General features: G+C 39.8%; 1 protein-coding gene across 6 annotated transcripts in view; it reads left to right on the forward strand.

Annotated features, from left to right (window-relative positions):
- Positions 1 to 21,757, forward strand: part of LTBP1 (latent transforming growth factor beta binding protein 1) — a 375,509-nt gene that overhangs the window by 171,335 nt on the left and 182,417 nt on the right. For all 6 annotated transcript variants that reach the window (XM_073338422.2, XM_073338423.2, XM_073338424.2 and 3 more), the window contains exons 6-8: positions 2,314 to 2,538; positions 7,856 to 8,133; positions 20,378 to 20,480. In XM_073338422.2, coding sequence (XP_073194523.2) covers positions 2,314 to 2,538; positions 7,856 to 8,133; positions 20,378 to 20,480 — 606 coding nt within the window. The remainder of the gene's footprint in view (positions 1 to 2,313; positions 2,539 to 7,855; positions 8,134 to 20,377; positions 20,481 to 21,757) is intronic.

Genomic DNA, 21,757 nt, shown 5'->3' on the forward strand with positions numbered 1-21,757 from the left:
GTGAGTCCAGAATCGGCTCTCCGTTACACTAATCTCAATCTAGAATAGCTCAATTGACTTCAGAGGAGTTATCATAGATTTACTCTGGTTTAACTGAAAGCTGAATTTGCCCCATTATTTCATTACGTAAAGAGACAGAACTGACAAGAATGACAGGTTTCTTATGGCTTAGGAGCTCCTCAGAGAGAATACCAGTTCTCACTTTCTAGTTTCCCAGAATGCCTCTCTGCTGATGCAGCCTTACAGAGAATTGTATTTGGAATTTTTCACTGTACTCCCTTGTGATCTAAAACCAATATCACATTAACATTGCACACACTGCTTCATTGTTGCAAAATATTTTCAGAACAGTTATTACTTATGCAAGAACTCAAACATGTTTCTATTTTAGGCCCCAATCCTGCAAAGGGATCAGAACATACAGAAACCTGGGGTCCCTCTGATGTCATGCTATTGCACTAGAAGTGTTAATTTTTGGCTGCTCACAGAGAAGCTGATTTTTTTAAGAAATGCCGAAAACCTTTAAGAGGAAAAGCCTTTTTTTTTTTTTTTTTTTCCAAATTAGAGACAGTTTTGTGTGTTTCAGTCACTGCTCAAATCAGAAACATTTCTCCTTTCTTCGAAATGACTACTTTTTCTGTAAAGAGAGCTGTTTTTTCCAGCTAAACCACAACAGCAGTTCACTGGTACACACCATAAGGCATGGGTTAAAGCAATCAGTATTCTGAAAGCTGCTAGATCTTTTTATGCTCATTTATAGTGCTACAGTTTTAGTCCTTTTATAATCAGTTCCTATAAAATGAAAACGAGATAAGCAGACAACAGTTATTAAAAATATATTTGTATACTAGAATGGAAAAACATTTTAGGTCGTTTATGTTTGTATGTAGATATAGTAATACCTATCTAATGATTAGACAAACAAGTTTCAAACCCTGTCAATATTATGTGGTTATACTTCCGCTAAGAGCCAATCCAATTGCTTATTTTTCCAGTGCTTTTTATACTCCAAATGAATTACGCAGCTCAGTTGGAACTCCTGAGACTTCTAAAATCGCCTGCTTTGTCTTGTTACAACACACAACATGCACATTCTTTTTCCGATACTGGCCTTTTATAGTAGCTGTAAGATAGCAATATGCAGTGGTTGTCAAAAGATTACACCACTTGGATTAGTAGGGACAATGTACACATACAACTTGCCACTTTCTGTAGCTTCCAAATTACCTTGTAATTCAATACAATCAAACAGTATAAGTCTAACAAAATATCAAGTTGTAAAAAGAAAAATTATGGCTTACAAGTGAATGCTATATTATCTCTCCAAGAATCTTATACTTATGTAAAAAGAATAACACAAATGGCTTTAGCTTATTGTGAGCAACATCATTTTGTATTTTCTGCTTGATTTAGTTTCTGAAAGTTTTTACAATACAGCTAAACTATAGTAGATTCTAAAACATTCTGCTCTATTTTTAGAATGGAATGAACCTCAGATATAAAAGACCATTTATTGTTAAATATTCACTTTTATGGCTTGGAGATTTAATTTTGCACTTAATATTCGTATTTTCTATGTTTGATAATTTCTGATAAATTATATAGACATGAAAGTACAAGTTGGCACAGAAATAATCAGCCATAGGTAGGTGTTTATGTAGGTGCTAAAATATTTTTATAACGTGGAACTTATGTTTCTGAGATTATTGGAATAAAACTAGTTGGCATTTTAATTATCCTAATGGATAGTTATAAATATTGGCTCATGTCAGAAAAAAATACATATATAAAGCTACCCTGAATAGGAGACAAATTTTCAAAGAACAACCAGAGCACTGAGGGAAATGAGAAATTCACCCCCAGCATTGTCTGATCTGACAGGGTTTTATCCCTTTCTCCAAAGGGGACACAGGCCTCAGGGTTTTCAGAAAGAGCTAGATTTTCCAGGAAGTAGTACCCACACACAGGGGTTTACACAAGGGATGCTTCTAAACATAGCATTCTTTTTGTCATATGGTGAAATATAATCAAGTAGGGAAGAAATACACACACTGTGCTTGATGTGAAGCGAGCCAAACACGTGAACTACACAGAGGTAATAAGCAGGGTGCTTGGCCGTGCCACTAAGCACGTAAAAACCTGTCTCAAATGGACAGCATTCCACAAATGTCAGAAGAAGGAAGGCCCAGATCTCTCCCTTCTCTACTGCTATGAGTAGCACCATGATGTATATTCAGATAATGCTAAAAAAATAATGGCAGCTGAAGAGAAATTAACAACATCTCTGTATTTTTCTGGTTTTTTGCCTTTCAGTTATTTGTCATCTTCCGTGCATGAATGGTGGCCAGTGCAGTTCTAGAGATAAATGCCAGTGCCCTCCTAATTATACTGGTAAACTCTGTCAAATCCCAGCGAAGAATGCCAATACTCCAAAACTTTACCATCAACCACAGCAGGCAAGCAAGACCATTGGATCACATGTCATCCACTCTACGCATACTTTACCACTGACTATGCCTGGACAGCAAGGAGTAAAAGGTAACTTTTTTCCTCTCATGGATGCTTTTCCCTTTGGAGCTAGTTTTACTTTCGAATTGTGGCTATCAGACCAGTAATGATAATGAAATCTGTCTACACAGTTTGAATCTAGATACCACAGCTTGACTCCAGAGCCTACCCGAATGATTGGAAGTTATTTTCCTTAGATGGTTGGAATAATAAGAAACACAATATTATTGAAATGAGTTTGATAAGGTAATTTTACTTTAATTCATGGTAGAATTTAGTCCAGATCACAGAATTAAAAAGGGTGCCACGTTCTTTGGTATAACAAAGTTCCCTCTTATCAGATGCATAGCCAGATTTCACATGGGGAAGGACAGAAGACACTGTTCCAGAACGCAGTCTGTAATTTACCTGTGACTGTTAAAATGGCAAGCTATTAAGTTCCCACTAGTGTGGGTCAGAGTGTGGTTGCCTTCCAACATAATTAACTTGATTTTAAAATGAAAATAGAATTCATGTTTACCCTTACAATTTGCCTCTCATTCTCAGTGAACTGTTGTATGCAGAGGTTTGTTTTTTGTTTGTGATCCTTTTAACTTACAGAGACCAGCATATGGAACATAAATATCCCTTCAGGAGTTAGAGAGTATTTCAGTTAAATACAACAATATTTCCAGTAAGGTTGATGAAATCACAGATAAGGTGCTACTGCTATCTAAACACTGAAAAGTATTTATTTAAAAACAAGAAGAATCTGAGAAGAAAATCAGTAATCTTGCCCTAACTAAGAGATCAGACTCACTTTCTAACTAGCCTGCTAACTACAACTGACATGTTGAAGATGCTTGACATTGTTTGATAAAAAATGAACTCAAAGGATTATTTATCAGTCTGTTTCATCCATGTTTGTTTCTGTTTTTGTGGAGAGTCCCACAATTAAATTCCACAGTTCAGTAATTTAACACTAATTTTTTGTTTATTTGAATAACCAACCTGATTTTGACTGTAGTTGGTAATATACAGCCAACTTTTCCATGTGGTTGCAACTGAATTCATACATTTTAAAAATAATTTTCTGTTGGGATTAGATGTTCACAGTTACTTTCTGAATCGCTTTGCTAAAAACAAACCCAGGTTAATTGTATCTTTATGGCAGGCATAATCTAACTTAACTCTATTATCGAAACAGGCAATAGCTGTGTAAGAAATACAAGTAGGCATCTACTAGGAAACATTAGAATTAGAAGTTTCTCTTAAGCTCCATCTCCATTTTTCAGTAAATCAGACTCTGCGAGACTGCTACCCAATCTATTGGAAAACAGGTTATTTTACCAGTGTGGAAATTCTAGACCTTATCTTGTGCTACCAAAATTACTTTGAACTTTTCTTGTAAACAAGAGGATCAAACTGCCATATACTTAATGTGACTGAGGCTTATTACTGTGAGCATTCCATTAGAGGTTAAGATATCCTGTATGAAATGGTGACCCATAAAGAAAAATAGCTCTTTTTATGTTTGGCCATAGTCATCCTTCAGATTTAATGTACAAGTCACTAGCTTGAAAAGTACAGCAAATTTCTTACTCGTGATGAATTTTCCTACCCCTTTGGAAGGAAGCTCCCCATCAAGGTCATCACCAGTCGCATTGCCTTTGCCTGCCATTTCCATGTCCAAGTGAGGACATCGACCAATGGGGAGAGGAATGCTCCTTTTCTGGATAAGAGGATGAAAATATATCATCCGTAAGAGATTGGCAGAAAGCAAAGTTTAAGACTGCAGCTAGACAGGAATCGAAGACCTGGAGACAGAGGGTCTTGGGGATAAACATTACCTGGGAGGAAGCACTTTCATCTTGATTTGTCACAGTCTTGAATTGGCTGAACATCCCTAGCAGAGCTAGATGGACTTATAGAAGCCAGCAAGGCACCTAAGTCAACATCTGCCTGCTGAGAACTATTGAGTCAGAAAGAAACCACAATACTAGCCTGAAAGGAGTGTTCACTCGCAATGTATTCATGTAAGTGAACCAGTTTTGTTTGCCAGAAATAGCCATGTTGTGTTGTCTTCCTTATGTAGTGCAAAATGATATTAAAATAATTAGAGCATGGGTTGTAGCCCACGAAAGCTTATGCTCTAATAAATTTGTTAGTCTCTAAGGTGCCACAAGTACTCCTGTTCCTTTTGCGGATACAGACTAACACGGCTGCTACTCTGAAACCTGTTATTAAAATAATTGTATCAATTCCTAGTCAAAAGATTTTTCTTCTGGCAACATTTTCCCCTTTCCCTGTGTGCCTTGACTACAACAGACCTCTTATGGCATTAAGAAGTTATGACTATCTGTTACCAAGTGGGGAATTAAAAACCAGTAAAGCCATGGAGGCATACTTGCTGGGTTCCCATCAGGGTGGATTTGATTTAAATTACTAGTCAGGAAGACTTGATTTAATAATGGATTTCTACATAAAAGTGCATTCTTGTTGGTTATTACCAACCTGAAGATCCTGCGTGTTCAGACATGTTCCTTTCATCATAATCAACGCAGCTTCCTCCTGAGAAGGAACACTTCTCGTGATGATGTTACATTCGGGCAACCAGGCCTTACATTTCTTTGTTGCACTGTTTGCATTTTGCACGCATGCTTGTCTTACCCACACGTAGACGAACTTCATTAAAATATTCCCAAACTGGGTCTCTTTTACGGCCTGCTGCCATTATAGATTTTCCCTTCTAGTGAGAGAATGGTATGGTAGATCTCAAATCAATGAAGGCTACACTCAGAAAGACCTCAAGACTTCTGGAATATGCTGCTCAAACAGTTTCACTTTTGTTTCTACTGCCTGTCCCTCCCTTCTCACATTTATCTCCAGACTTATTCTCCTTGTCCATATCTATCCCGCCCCCAACAATCTTCTATTCATTGAACTTTTTGAAACTTTGCACTTTTAGAGAGAGGTAAGGGATTGACTCTGTATACACAAATTTGCAGAGAGACAATATGGTTGAGGTCTGTTATTTTTCACCTCTCTATTATTTATTTATTTTAAAACATTTTTGCTATTAACAAGCATGTTGTCTCTGGAAACACAAATCCACAGTTTGAGAACTGCAAAACTAAGCATCTCTGATAGTATCTTCTAGACTGAGCCCTGAGTCCCATTGGGTAGATAGAAAGATTAACCTAAATAATCTATCCAGAAGCCCCTGGATCCCCATAAGATTGGGTTCCTAATCCATGAACTATTGGAACTCATTTATAAAACTTTTCCTAAACATTACATGAATATATTGTCTCATACTATAGAATTAGAATTTATAATCCCTATTCCATGATGAGATATCTTTGAGCTATAATGTATCTTAATTAAAACTATCTTTAGATAGGTTTTTTTCCTCAAAAAGCATTTTATCAAAAAATCCAATTTAAATTTAAAAAAATCTGATTTTTTTTTTAATCACTGATTTTTATCCACCCTGGTTCCCATCAGCTAATTCCTGGGAACTCTGCCTACCCTAAAGCTGTGGCTTCTCAGACTTAAAAAGAAAGCAGTGCAATAACTGAAACTACAAGGCTGCTTCTTTTAAGTAAGATAGACTGGTTACACTGAAAATGCCTGTCATAGGGTACTCTAGAGAAAAAGAGGTGGAAAAGCAAACATAATTTCATTTAAAAAAAAAACAAAAACCCAGACTAAACTAACTAAGCCTTGTGGGAATTAAAGAGTTTTAGCAAAGACACATTTAACCATCAAGAAGAGCTGCTGCATCTGCTGGAGACAGGAAAACAGCTAAGTAGGATCAGCTAACATCGTTTGTAGAGACAGCAGTGTTACAAGACTTTTGCGTGCTCTTGACTCCTTGTCTGGCTGGCCTTAGGAGTGCATTAGAGGAAAGTCATTTAACAGATGCTGAAAATATCATCCCAGATACAAAGACTAAATATTGAATTCTAATTGTACTATGGCAACTTAAAAAGTAAGTGTGTTTTTTTCCAAATTTTGTGTTGAACTGCATGTATCCAATGCTTTTATTTAATAACCCAAATGGACATAAGGCTCATAAACAGTCCTGAAATTGTTTTCTTGGAAACACAAAATTTAGAGGTGAGAAAATACTTAATACCTACCTACAACATAACTATATTTCATTTGAGAATATTGTTTATACTTTCCAGCTTTCCTGTGTATAATACATGAGAACTGTTTTACTTTACACTATATTGTATCCAGTCTTCAGTAGGTCATTCACCACAACATTCATTCACCACAACATTTAGCCTATCATCACCAGTGGTTGCAGGGTTTAGCATGGGTGGCACACAGAGATGGTTATTTCTTCTTCTCCTTCTCTTCCCCATGGAAAACTTTAGAGTTTTGCAAGAGAGAGTATCCCTCCCCTCATTAGGCTAAGCCCCTTTGATGCTCCTAAGTAATTGTAAGAGTATTCACCTTCTTTGATTTTTAACTTGTAAAATGTAAGGAGATGAGTCTATTCTTAGAGAGTTACTCTAACTGTGAATTCTTAAAGTGGATTTAAGATTGGATTTAAAGGTACACCAAGATTTTATAAAAATAATATTTAAAATAGGTTAAGAACCCAAATCAATAATGGGTTTGGGATTGTGAGACTGGTTTAATATCCATGTAATTCCATTGATTTTAACAGAGTTACTCTTGGTTCACATTGGAATAAGTGAGTGGAAATTCTGAACCTATGTGCACAGACTTAAAACTACAACTCCATTCAAAAACCAAGTATTTGAAAAGTAGTCCCTCCTTATTTGACATATCCTTAATTCAGAGTTCAATGAAGGGAGTGGTTTTTTTTTAGATATTTGGGAGGTCATCAATGGTTTCATGGGCAAATTCAGGACTTGGCTAGTATACCAAGATGAAATGATGAACTCTGAAGCTTTCTCTATGTTCCAAAGAGAGAGAATGGATTTAAAAAATAGAACAAAATTTACTATGTATCCAAAAATAACATCGTAGAGTTTGAATTCTGGGACTTAGAATGGGAATTTTTTTTACACAGTCTGACCACAAATATTAATGTCACACCAGCCAGCTGGACACCTACCTTACACTGTAGTTTTTAATATTGTTTTCTATAGAGTCTTACTTTTCTGTACAAAGAGTTTGAATTCTCTTCCATTCTAAACCACACACTCTACATTTTAACTTTTTTCTATATTTCGGCTTTATGTATATTTTTTTTCATTTTTTTGGATGTCATATATAAATTTGAATTAAAACATTAATACTAAAGAACTGTTGAAGATGTTGGGTATTTTGGTTTAACATCTGTTCTCGCTGCTTTTTTCTTTGTTTATTCTTCCAATTATTTTAGTGAAGTTCCCCCCTAACGTAGTGAATATCCATGTGAAACATCCCCCTGAGGCCTCAGTACAGTTCCATCAAGTTTCAAGAATTGACAGCACATCAGCAGGACAGAAAGTGAAAGTACCCCAGCCAGGACATCCCCAGGTCTCTTATCAAGGTGTTCCATATCACAAGACCCAGAAAGGATATTCTACTTACCCACATCAGCAACCCATTCCTCATGTGTTTCCTGTTTCTGCTAAAACTCAGCTTGGGCGCTGCTTTCAGGAGACTATTGGGACACAGGTAAGAAATATTTGCAAACATTTTTTGAGATGGGAAGCTTTAAAGCAGTATTATACAACACTGAAAAATGTTCCATTGATCAGCAAAGAACGCCTCAACATTCTTTTTTTCCAAAAGAGATTTCACTTCACACTTCCTGTAGAGCTTTGTTTTGCAAAACAGTGCTAATTGTTCACACCTCCTGCTCTTTTCTGAGTGAGCGCCTTCTCCTGCTGCATACCAGCGTCCTTGAAATACGGCTTTCAGGCAGGGCCGGATTAACCTTTTGTGGGCCCAGCGCCAAACATATTTGTGGGCCCTCATGGAGGCAGTGGAGCATGGCGCGGGGAGGTCTTTCTTCTCCCTCTTCCTCCAGCTAGTTCTGTAGTTCAGCCACAAGTTGGTGTTTGTGCTTAACCTTACTTGATGTTTAGTTTGTAAGGTGCACTAAGATTTAAAGTTTGAGAGCTGTGTATTTTACATCACAGGGCCATGCACTCGGGTGATCGGAAACATTTCACAAAATGTGTTGATAAGAAAGTGTCAGTGCAAGAAAGAAATTTGCTTATCTTGGTGGAACAAGTCATCCATTTGCTGTATATCCATGCTGCATCTGCCACTCCAGATCTCAGACAGATCCATGTCTGACTTTGTTTTTAGCAGATCTTTCTGCTTACCGCTGTGGGCAACTAAACTGGATTATGCCTTGGCAGAAGCCTTTGCAGTGAATGCTTCTCCAACAAAAGAAGGCGGGGGAGGGTGCAGGACAAAATACAGTTTTTTACTTACTTCTGGGCAAAGAAAGTGAAGGTGCAGACACTGTAGAAGCTGAGGTAGAAAAAAGATTTGAAGAAAAATGAGTGTCATTAGTTTGGGCCTATTTAGCACTACTCATTTTAAGGACCACTCTAAGTTTAGCTTAGAGAAGGGCATATGGACCAAATTCATTTTATATTTATTCACACTATCATGATATACAGTATAAGGAGGACAAACATGCCCTACATTATTGTCTGATTATCAGATTTACTCCTCTGTTAACATGGTTTATTTCTAAGTGCCAGAAATAATATAGGAAGGTGCAGGCCTGGAGCATAGGCGACACTTCTCAGACAGTTTAGGGGTATGCTATACTTGTAGAAATGCTATGTTTGTACTGGGGTATGTGTTTTTCGTTTGCCATCATTGCATATTTTATGTTTACAAATTAGGGCCGTATTCTGTCTGTAGTAGTTGGAGTGGAAGGCATAACGAGTCCACTTGAGGCCTGCATAAGGGCCAGATAGAATTACAAGCAACAGAGCACAGGAATTTGTTCCTCCCTCTTCTTTTTGTGGTGTACAGTGAGGGGAAGAGATGGTACATACCAGTGCTATGGTGTCTTATTTACCAGCCAATGGAGGTTAGCTCTTAGATTGGTGTAGCTGCTCGCACCCTCACCCTACATGACTGGGTGCTCCACAAGGCATTCTGCTTGTCTGAGACATATTCTTCTCAAAAAGAAAAGGAGTACGTGTGGCACCTTAGAGACTAACAAATTTATTAGAGCATAAGCTTTCATGAGCTACAGCTCACTTTGTCGGATGCATACAGTGGAAAATATAGTGGGGAGATTTTATATACACAGAGAACATGAAACAATGGGTGTTACCATACACACTGTAACAAGAGTGATCAGGAAAGGTGAGCTATCACCAGCAGGAGAGCTGCGGGGGGAGGAGGAGGGGGTGTGGGGAATACAGACTAACATGGCTGCTACTCTGAAACCTGCCATATTCTTCTCAGTACTCCCCGTGGTCAGGAGCAGTACCTCTCTGCACTACCCCTGCACGTGGGCAGTGCCTCCCAATTTATACTGAGATATGTTCCTGTTTCTCCCAAACTTTATTAATCCTTTTAGTGCCAACTTTGGGAAAAAGGCCTAATGCAGCCTGAGAGAACCTTTTTGTTTTGAAGAATTTAATTTATAGCTGGAATTGTAGAGCCCAACTTTCAAAGGAGCCAAAAGCAGACACTAGGACCTAACATAAATTTGTTAGGGTCAGACAGGTCTGTAATCTAAAAGGAGCCATTTATTTTTTATTTATTCAATATTTGCTTTGGTAAATGTGATAGGGCCTCTCTATATGTCCCTGGAGGTTTTCAAACTGAGTTTTCTTTATTAATACTAGCATGTAATAAGTCCTCAGTTAAAATACTTGAGTCTGCGCTGGATAATTTCTGTATTCTTGCTTTGCTTAACAATTGTCAGCGTTTGTGTATTTTCTTGCAGAGTGGCTTTGCATAGTTGGCTTTAGTACTCTAAAAAACTTTATTCATTATTCTGAGATCAGGGGTGATTTTACTGTCTGCAAAAGAGACGGAAGAAATGTATGTGTGGTCCCTTCTAGGCAAATCAACCAAGTTAGTGTAGGATCTTCCTTATCTTTCCATTTCTATTCTCTGCTTTTAGCACGGGTAAAAAGTGTTCTATTAATCTGATTTATAAAATTACTATTTTAAGTAAACTGTCTTGAATCTCAGAGCTGTACTGGGGGACTTGTCTTGTGTGTGAAGTTAGGCTACACAAACAAGACAACATAAGAGTCTAAGTGTGCAACATAAGAGTCTCATTTTAGATAGAATTTATTCAGAGTTACCTGAATTTGTCCAAACTTTTTCACATCTCTCTCCTTCTTTCCTTCTGATTGTGTCTAAACTGATCCTGATCTTCCCTCTTTCCTTGTTGAATATAATCAGATGATCTCCCAGGCATAGGCCAGTGATTCTTGTCACTCTGTTTTTTTCCCACCCCTCCCATGGTTCTCCCCCCTCCCCAACACATTCCTGCTCACCTTACCTTTTTTGGTATTTCTTTCATGGATCTCAGTTACAAGTAGCAGTCTTCACGAGGCCTGGGCTAGCTGCTGTAGTCAAATCCCAATTACTCTGGCCTTACCCAGGCCAGAGATACCCAGAATGTATTTTACACATTTAAGCCCAGAGCGTGCAATATTAGAACATGCAGTTGGCCCAACCCCAACCCAGACTGCCAAACCCGCCTGGTGCCTAACCACCTAGAGCCTACAAAGGACTATAAGCAAAGGCAGAAGCCCTCATAGGGGTCAGAGAAAAGAGATGAGCCGGTGCGGGAGAGAATAAAAAATGATGACAGCCCCCAGGATTCAGAGTGATATATTTTTAGGTATATATTGTTTTGTTGTGTATTTTTGTGTCCTGATCATTGGGAAGAGGAGACAAAGGTGGGCTGATGGGCACCTGTAGAAATAGGATTATTATTATAATATTTTAAAACTTGGGTATAGAGAAAGAGTTTAGTTTCTGGCTAGCTCTTACTTTTTCAAAGTCAGTTCACTCATCCCCACTGCCTTTAATTTTTTCAGAATGGAACCCCGAGTCAGTATTTTTTCTGGAAGATTTCATAGTATTCGTTCCATTAGAGGTCCTTAGTACTATCTCAAAAAGAAACATTTCTTGTTGCCAAATACTTTATCAGCATCAGAAACATTGTTGCACATATGTCAGAAACTAACAGTAATTCATCTGTAGTCCAGACACTGCTAGTTCCATGTCATAAAGAGTATTGGTCAAATCAATACCTGTTCTTGAATCTTTCTGGAAGCCAAGAGTCTGTCAGCTTAGAGCATTGGTCCACTCAGTCCTATTTATAAACCAAGCAAACAAGTAACATTATGTTTCATTTCTTTAACTCCGTCTCACCGCCTCCACTGCTTTTCATTTTAATTCTAATAATATGTCTTTACTGTGACACAGAATATCGTGTTATTTCCCAAAATAATTTTATTGTGTCAGTGACGCACACAAAGTTTGTACTGCTAATGTGAATCCTATTAATGTTACCTATGATTAATGTGCATTTAAATTGTTATGGAACATTTCAGTGTAGACGGAATATATATTCACACAGGTGCCTATGATTTGTCAAGATTTATGTATAGATTTCTCTCATATGCCACTTTAAATCTTTATGAGAGATATTTCTAATATTGCTACAAATGCTGATATTTAAATAAGTATGTTCTAGTTTTAAGGCTTTTGTCTAAAAAAAATAGCTATCCCAAAATTGATTTGATTTCTTTCCAGTTAAATGTAAATAAAGAAGAATTATTATTCACAATATAAATAAAAAACAATGTTAAGAAGCACGAAGGAGAAGTTGGCTGTTGTGTATTTGACTAAACCAGGGGAATTCCCATATCTTCTCTGATTAATAAGTTGTAGTCTAGCCTTTTGAACAGGATTTTTTGAATGTAGATTTTTACATAAATCACAGCCATTCAGTTTCTGGTGGGCTGCTCTGTGACTTAAAAAACCCAACAAAGTCCACACAACACACTCCAAACTACAACAACAAAACAAACCGTTTTCCTGTTTAAAGGAAAATATGTAGTTGAAACAACTTAGCAGGCTGAATGTATTCTGCAACAAATTCAAGCACATGACAGTGCTTTTGGATCTGCCCTGGTTATCTGTTAAGTATGGTGTGGAATTTATAGTGTTTGTTTTGACTTATAAGCCTTCAGCTGCAGATCTGAAAGTCTGTCCCTGTTTGCATACCATGCTGCTGTATGCAGTGTTGTTGTATACAAGTCAGTCCCAGGATATTAGGGAGACAAGGTGGGTGAGGTAATATCTTTTATTGGATCAACTTCTGCAGGTGAGAGAAACAAGCTTTTGAGCTTACCCAGAGCTTTTCTTCAGGTCTGGGAAACTTACGGAGGCCAGGTCTACACTACAGACCTATACTGGTATAACTACGTCACTCAGAGGTTTGAAAAATCCTCGCTCCTGAGTGATGTAGTTATACTGATTTAACCCCCCCATGTAGAACTTCTTCCGTCATCATAGTTTGTGCTTTTTGGGGATGAGGATTAACTATGCCGACAAGAGAAGGGTTGGCATAGTAGGGTTTTCACCATAGCACTACAGCGATGCAGCTGCAGCATTGTACATGAAGACAAGCCATCAGACTGTCACAGCAAAATACAAGATGGAACAGATTGTTTAGCATAAGTAGTTCAAATGTATTTCAAGGAACCATTCAAGGTGAAGTGGTCCATTGACCTCCTTTCAGTCATAGGGAGGGGAGGAAAGGGAAGGAGGGGTGGAAAGCGGATGGTGGGAGGGTTGTTAGTGGGTTATAAATTGTTGTAATAAACCATAAGTCCAGTGTCTCTATTCAGTCCATGAGTTTTAGTGTCTAGCAAAGATGTGAATTTAAGCTCCCAGGCTTGTTGTTTGAAAGTGTTGTGCAGGTTTCCTTTGAGGATGAGGACTGATGGGTCAGATATAGGGAGTGGTTGCTTTGTGAAGAGTGTTCACCCACAGGTGATGTGGTGTTTTTGTCTTTGATCATTTTCCTGTGTGAGTTCATTCAAGAACGAGTCTGGTTTCACCCAGGTAGTTACTATTGGGGCATTTAGTGCACTGGAGGCAGTACACCACCATGTGTAGGACCCATGGATCTGCTATAGTTGAGATCAGCAAGGGTGCTTGAGTTGGAGTTCTTACTGTATTAATCTACTGGATCATTGCATTTTTAAAAATAAGAGGCATATAGAGGAAAGGATGTGTACATAAATGAAAATAAATAAAAAATAATCTTACTGAAGACTTCATTGGGAATTATAAGTTATCGTCAGTTTTCAACATGACCAATGTTTTCTCAAGGGAGTACTGAATTATTTAAATTATTATTATGACTGAAGAAAGTAAACGTGTACTTGATAAATATCCCAAAGAAATTACTTTATGGAAGCATTTTAATAAACCATTTTTTTTCAGAAGTGATTTCATATGAGATGTATGTATTTAGGACTGAGGTGGCCCCCATCTTTAAGTATTGGACTTAGAGAAGTATAGAATAAACAGACTGTGGCAGTTAGAAAAGTTTATAAGTTGGCAAAGTTCAGAGGATGGGTTGTGACACAGGCCCTGTCCCTGCAAAAACTTATGCATATGCTTAACTCTATTCAAATTAGTAGTCCCATTGACCTTGGGCATAAAAAAAAGCATATGCATAAGTATTTGTAGAAACTGGACTTGAGTCACTAACATGTTTTTCCCAACTGCAAGTATTAAATAAAGCACAAAACAGATCTGTTTGTGATCAGGGCAGCAAAGTACAGTAAAAGCTGTTTTATCAGGTATGTTGGGGGAAAGAGGGGGACAGGTAAAATGCCAGTTAATTAAGTGGGAGGGAGTTTGGGTGTGGGAGGGGATACGGGTCTGGGCGTTGGGGCTCGCAAGGGGTAGTGGGGCATGGGCTCTGGGAGGGAGTTTGGGTGTGGGAGGGAGCTTGGGCCACGGGAGGAGGTGCGGGGTGCTGGATCCGGCCAGATGCTCACCTTGGGTGGCTCCCCGCAAGCGGCGACCTATCCTGGTTGCTCCTAGGCGGAGGCATGGCCAGCAGTTCTGCGTGCTGCTGCCGCCCCACCCCAAGCGCTGGCTCTGCAACTCCCATTGGCTGGGAACTGTAGCAAGTGGGAGCTGCGAGGGTGGCATCTGCAGGCAGAGGCAGTGCGCAGAGCCGCCTGCCGCACCTCCGCCTAGGAGCAGCTGAGATAGATTGCCACTTGCACAGAGCTGCCTGAGGTAAGTGGCCCATGGATCTGGCACCCCACAGCCCCTCCCACACCCCATCTCCCTCCCAGAGCCCACGCTCCACACTCCCTCCCATGCCCCACAACCTGCCGGCCCCACGCCAACCAGACTATTAAACCAGACGTTCAGTGAAGATTAGAAATGCTGGTTTATATACCTTTCTGGTCGGTGAAGTGCCGGATAAAACAGCTTTTAATGTATATTGATAGTTATTAGTGAATAAACTAATCCATTCATAGTGCTTTCATGTAAATGATGTATGATATGGTTGTAGATGTATCAGGGATTAATATGGAAACATGGCCTTAGTAATGTGCCATTTTGTCAAACATTAAGATAGCTTGTTTATTAAGCAACATAAATGACCATACTGTACTTCAGATTTTACAGACATTTCCTATGGAAGTGAAAGAATATAGGTTTTCATTGCTCAACAGTTATAGCAAATACCTGCCATATTGTAATTTGACAAATTCTTTTTAAAAAAAAGTAAAGTAAAATCAGATGTTTCACACATTAGTACTTTTTCTTTTTTCAGAGCACTTTTAAAAACTTTTTTTCTTGCAAGTAGTCTTAAAAATACCAACTCATAATAGAAAATAGTTGTCTGGAATTCCTTGAGGCTCATGGTTTGGCTTCAGAAGCTTTTAAACAAATAGACTGTCAGAAAATCAGTGTGGATCCATTTACAGGATATAATGCTTCATCCACAATAGATTCTTTGCAAAATCAATACCCTGAAATATCAGAGGATTAAAGATGTATCAGATACCAAAAACACCAAACACTGTTTTAATTACTCAAATAAAAGAAAGCTGGATAATTTTTACTTGCCTGTAAAGAATGTTCTGCTTAAGCCAAAACAAATTCTTTACAAGTCCTTTTAGAAAGTCTGGAAGTATTTAAGTTTCTCTCTACTCTTCTTATGAGACAATGCCTGTTACTGAGCCAGTGTTATATTGGATGATGATATTCTTTTTAACAACCTGTCATTCAGATAGCCAGTATGTTGTTTGGTCATTATATCAGTAATATGATTCAGTAAATTTGGGGTCTATTAGTCTGATGTCCATTTGGGGGAAAGAAAGGTATAATAGCCCAATGTCTATGCCCATTGAAAAGTTTTCAGAATGCTTGACAGTGTATCTGTTCACTCTGGAGTATTTGCTATTGTGGTATGTGAAAGATAAGTCTTTAAGCTGAATCCTGAAATCATTAGTTATTCCTCAGGCTGAGCGCCCATGGATTTCAGCCAGGATCAATCAGTTAGTATCACTTTATTAATGGTGATACTGTGACTTATTAGTAACAGCCCACAAAAGGGTGTTGCAAAGGGGGCACATGGCAGTAGGAGTCCTAGGAGGCATCCTGATGATTTCAAACAGAATAATTGTGATTGTTGTGGGACTTCTTGCCAGATTGGGATCTCTACTATGCTTTAACAGGAGCTCCATTTATTCCTTGGTGTACTGGTTCAGCTGTGCTGGGGAGGCAGAGGCGGGTGTGGTCTTGCCATCTCTCTAGTTCTTTTGGGGAATTTGTCACTGGCAGCAGCACCCAACTCATGCAAAGACTAGGATTGTGGCTGAAATGCACACAGGGAAACAAAGTGATGTGGCTCTTGCAACCTCTGTGCACCAGCAGAATCTAAACTAACAGTGGGAATACTGTGCACTTTCTTTAATTATGCAAAGTATAAGTGATATAAAAAAATTAAAGATACACATGTATAAATGTTAAAAAGTGTCGGTCTTAAAGCATAATGAAAGTTGATGCCCCATTAATGGAATCTATTCAAAGCACAGTGTGCACGTTAAAGGCTTGCAACTTAAATTAGGGCTAGATTTATGTAGCAGAGCTGCACTGAAAGCAGTGACAGATGGGGAATTTCTGGGGTCTCCCCAGGGCAGTCACCCACCTATTGTTTGTGTCTCAGAACCTGAGATAGAGAGGGTTAAAGAATTATCTGTTGGGGAGCAGGGTGAGACTTCTAGGGAGGGTGAGGCTCCAATCCAAGTTTTTGCCCCACTGAAATGGAGCTTCACTCCTGTGAGATTCAGACTGTGAAAGAGGAGAGCCTTTCTGGAAAGTGTGGCTGGCTGGGAAACCGGGCATGCGGTGCCATGAGTGTTGGAAGGATCTGAAGCACTATGTTGGAGGAAACAGGAACATCAGAGCTCATAAGCCAGAGTACACGCCTGCCTACTTTAGAAGCTCTGCATGGCTACCACCTTCCCCTGCTGCCTATGTCCTAAATGCAGGGTGGGAAACCTTCTTTCTGTCACGAGCCATTGACCCACAGAAAAAAATCAATCATGGGCCACTCACCCACCCGGGTGTGGGGGGAGGAGGCACAGAGGTTTGGGGCTTCCCCCCAAGGGGGGTGCTGCAGGCTGGATGAAATTAACCAATGGGCCAGATCCAGCCCTTGGGCCATAGGTTCCCCACCCGTGTCCTAAATCATGCAAATCTGGAGCACCATTTATATGGAGCTGAGGAGCCCCACATGGCAGATGCCTTCCCTTGATGTCAGTTCCTAAAGTGGCTGGATGCTAATCAAATTACCACTGATTCTTCAAGCTTCAATTCATCATAGATGTGATAGGAGCAAGATCTTAAATTGTTGGCAGTATTTATTGATAGGATTGTAAACCACAGTTGCCAGATGACTCAGAATTTGGAATCTTTATTCTTGCTCATGGTTTTTATATGGAAATTTGAAACCATTATGACCACTGAGATCATGATCTTCAGTACAGTACAAATGCTACAGCACCACACCTAAACTAAGAGTGAGCTTTACATTTTATTTTTTAATCCTTATGTTTTGTTGATTTGTTTGGGTTTTTTCTTTCTTCAGTTTAATGTGGTTAAATGATATATTTCATATTTGGGGGGGGGGGGGAACAACCAACAAACAAAACAAAAGCTGCTTCTGAAGTATTGCCTGTGCACGATGCACACTGTTGGGATGTCTTTTTGATGCCGCAGGAGATTGGATCCTTCTAGAAAAACTGTGCCTATTAGGTGCCACATACGTACCCCTCATGGCACCAAATGCTCACTGTCTGAGGTCATAAGGGGAGGTGCAGTCTCAACCACCTTGATTCCTCCCACTAAAGCTCAGAGACCAGAAAAGTAGTGGAACTGAGGAAGAAGGGAAAGGCAGGAGGTGGGGGAGAAGAATATAAGTATAAATATGCATAGGAAATATTCACAAAGAAGTCCAGTTACTAGTAAGCAACTGTTTTGAGTTTTGCGAGAGTAGTGCAGTCTCCAGGAAGTCAGGCTGAACAGATCTAGTTGAACAGGAACACTGCCCTTCCAAACAGTGTGTTAGACTGGGATGCCAGGTCAAGGGAGTAGTGCTGTATTCAGGTGTGAATAGAAGGCCTTGTAAATGTTTAGGGCTGCACTAGAAGGAAATATTATGAAAGCTGTCTAGTTGAGTGAGCTCTAAGAGTTGGGGCAATTCGGACTAAGATGTAGCAAGTTTCAGTACATAATTTTATCCTCTCAGAGAGGCATTGTGGAGAGATGGCATTTCCCCCCACCCCCAGCCTACCGGACCCCTTGGTATGTCACAAAAACTCTAACCCTATTTAAATAAAAGCTTAATCCCTTTTAACATGTACGGTTAAGTCTGATATCCCCAGGATTGCATGTGGCTTTGGGGGGGAAAGACCTGGGGTGAAATCCTGGCCCCGTTAAAGTGAATCGGAGTTTATTTTATTCCTGTCTTTCAACTGACAAATTTTAAAGTCTGTTTCCTCCAGTGCAGAGGTGCTGGAACATTTTTAGTAGTGGGGGTGCTGAAAGCCAGCACCCTTACCCCTGTCCCCCCCTCCGCCCCCCCGAACTGAGGCGGGGAGGAGGGCTGTGTCTCCTGGAGGGGGAAACCGGACTGGGGAAAGGGGGCTGAGGCCACAGCTGGGGGTGAGTTTGGGGGCAGGAGCGGAGCCCTGGACAGGGACCGGCAGCTGGGACCCCACGTGCGGGGCCAAGCTGTGGGGCCGAGTGGGGGGCCCCGGGAGCAGGGGGCCGGGCACAGGGCCAGTGGCCGGGGAGCAGGGCAGGCAACTGGGGCCTTAGAAGCAGAGCACGGGGTCGGGAGTGGGACCCTGGCCCCGGGCACAGGTCCAGCGGCCAGGGAGTGGGGCCAGTGGCCAGGACCCAAGCCCCAGGTGAGGGGTTGAGGAGCGGAGTGCGGGCAGAGGGCTGGGAGCAGGGCGTAGGCGTGGGAAGCACCACCAGGCTCTATGTGTGGAGCCAGTGGCTGGGGAGCAGGGCACAGGGCCAGCCCCCGGAACCCAAGGTGGGGAGTGGAGCCCTGGGGACAGGGACAGCTGCTCCACATAAAACCTGGGGGTGCTGCAGAACCCCTTGCACCCCTACTTCCCGTGCCTATGCTTCAGCGGCAGATGTAATCTAGTTACTGAGTACAATAGATGCACAAACTATGAGAATAGTCATTAAAGAGACTAGGGCTGCAGTATTTCTCCAGGCATTCTTCTAGCAGGTTATGGTGTTTTAGGGCCCCATTCTCCCATCTAGACTGAAAGCACTGAGAAGAGAAAATCTCCAGTTTTCTATAGTGACATTTCTAAGTAGCTCCACAATTCTTAACTTTTGGGCTGTTCTATTGGTGTGGAACTCACCTATTTTAGCTTGAAGAGATGGCTCAGGGTGGCACAGGTTCCATGTTGCAGAATTGTTTTACACCTAATTGATACTCTTCAGGTACACAGCAGGTGTACACATCTTTCTGTATCCATTCTCTAGACAGAAAATCCATTTTACTTGCCTTTGCCTTGCAAAATGAAAAATATCAACCATCAAGGAGGTACATTTAAGCTTGGCAATTGTTAAAGTGTTAACATATTTACTAATATAGGGTACTAATGTAGGATCCTGTTTTCCTTATTCGAGACAAAACACCATTTGAAATAAATGAGATTTTTGCCTCAGTAAGCACTGCAAGAGTGGGCCAATTGCTTACATGATTAAAGAGTCACAAGTAAAAATAGATAGGCATCACTTACCTTTTTTGCCCAATCGTCTTACTTATGTTAAATTCTCTTTCAGTTTACAAATACTAGACTCTTTCAATATAATTTTACAATTTCAGTAACCAGTCATAAACATTAGGTACAACTTGTGGTAATATGGGTATTTGTATTTTAAAAATGAAATAGGAAATGACATTTAAAAATCATGATAATACTTTCTTGTCCCTTTCTTTAAAAGAATAATGGGAAAGGTATTTGAGATGATTTATATACCTTTTGAAAAAGTGCAGGGGCAGATTTTTATAAAGCAAAATTTAAGGAGTTACTGCCAATGAAGAATTACTAGCTTGGAAATATACTCACTCTTTCAGTGACTGGTTTTTGTTCTGAAAGTTGAAGGGGAAAAAATACTGAAACAAAATGTTTTAAAACTGAACCTGCTCACCCCCACAAAGAGGACTAGCTCAAGGCCAGTGCACTATTTAAGTTCCACTGAGGGCTTCAATGAGTCTTCAGTGGGCCTCTGCAGATGGGTGAGTTTTACCCAAGATGATTATGTAATATAGCAGTGTTCTAGAGGGGAGCATCTTACAGTAACACTAACCTGAATATTCTTTACTTAATTATTCCAGTGTGGTAAAGCGCTCCCTGGCCTATCAAAGCAAGAAGACTGCTGTGGAACTGTGGGTACTTCCTGGGGCTTTAACAAATGTCACAAATGTCCCAAGAAGCCATGTAAGTGTGATTTCATTATTGTTTTCTGCATCAGTTCACTTATTTGTGCTCTAAATACCTTTTCTTTAAGAGAAATGCTAACACTATATTTCAAAAGAACCGTATTATTTGATATAAGAAAGGTGATAGAAGGCACACTCTGAGCTTCAGTGACAATGAAATGGTTTTTTTTATTTTTCTCCTTCTCTGACGGAGCTAGTGATGCTTCATTGTGTTTCCTCCATGTAGGGAGATAATGATATTGAATCATCTTGCATAACCTAGCTGGACTTACTTTTTTAAAGTTTGCACAAAAATGTTAAATTATAGAGGCACCAGTTCCTACTTAGAGAAAATGCAATGACATCTTGAGACCTTGAATGAACTTTGAGTTTTAATGCCAAAGCTTTTCAGGCTCTAAAATATCAGTTACATTTTAAACTCTGTTGTTCGAATGCTGTCTATACAATTAGGGTACCATGAAGACTTTCCCAATATTTTTGCTACAGCTTGACAGAATAATGTAAAATAGTGAAAAATAGCTATTAAATGATTCTCATGAAAGGTAAACCTAATCTATTGAAACGTTTCATAACTTTAATAATAAATAATTATACCTAGTTCTGAAATGGCTTTGGGGAGGAAAGACCTGGGGTGAAATCCTGGCCCCATTAAAGTCAATGGGAGTTTATTTTATCCCTGTCTCTAAGCACTTTACAATAGATCTCTAAGCACTTTACAAAGAAGGTATCCTTATCCCTATTTGGAGATGGGAAAACTGACACAAAGAGAGGCCAAAGTGACTTGCCCAAGGTCATCCAGCTGGCTGGTGGCAATGCAGGGAATAAAATGCTGGTCTCATGAGTCCCAGTCCAATACTATATTCCCTAGGTCACACTCCTTTCCCAATTATCAACATGGGATGCTTAACACAAGGAAATATATTAATTGTTTTGTATGGTGTAGCATATCTTTATCCATGAATTTAGGGATGCATTTTTATTTAAAATTTCTCAAAGGAAAAAATCGTGTCTCAAATTGTGATTGGCCCTTTCACGGGCAGCACAAAGGCTCTGCGGGAGTAGTTTTGTCAGGAGTCTTTTACAGCCCAGAAGGGGAATCTGCAAAAGTAATTACTGACTCAGTCTGGCCCATTGATTTGTGAGGTAGTGTATTTTGTGTCCCAGAGTCCCCTAATCTTATGATTTGCTTCCACATAAGGCACTCATTGGGTGTCTTTAAGAACATAAGATCGGCCATAATGGGTCAGTCCAAAGGTCCGTCTAGCCCAGTATCCT

Source organism: Lepidochelys kempii, chromosome 3, assembly GCF_965140285.1.
Source record: "Lepidochelys kempii isolate rLepKem1 chromosome 3, rLepKem1.hap1, whole genome shotgun sequence".
In the NCBI taxonomy this organism is placed as follows: domain Eukaryota; kingdom Metazoa; phylum Chordata; order Testudines; family Cheloniidae; genus Lepidochelys; species Lepidochelys kempii.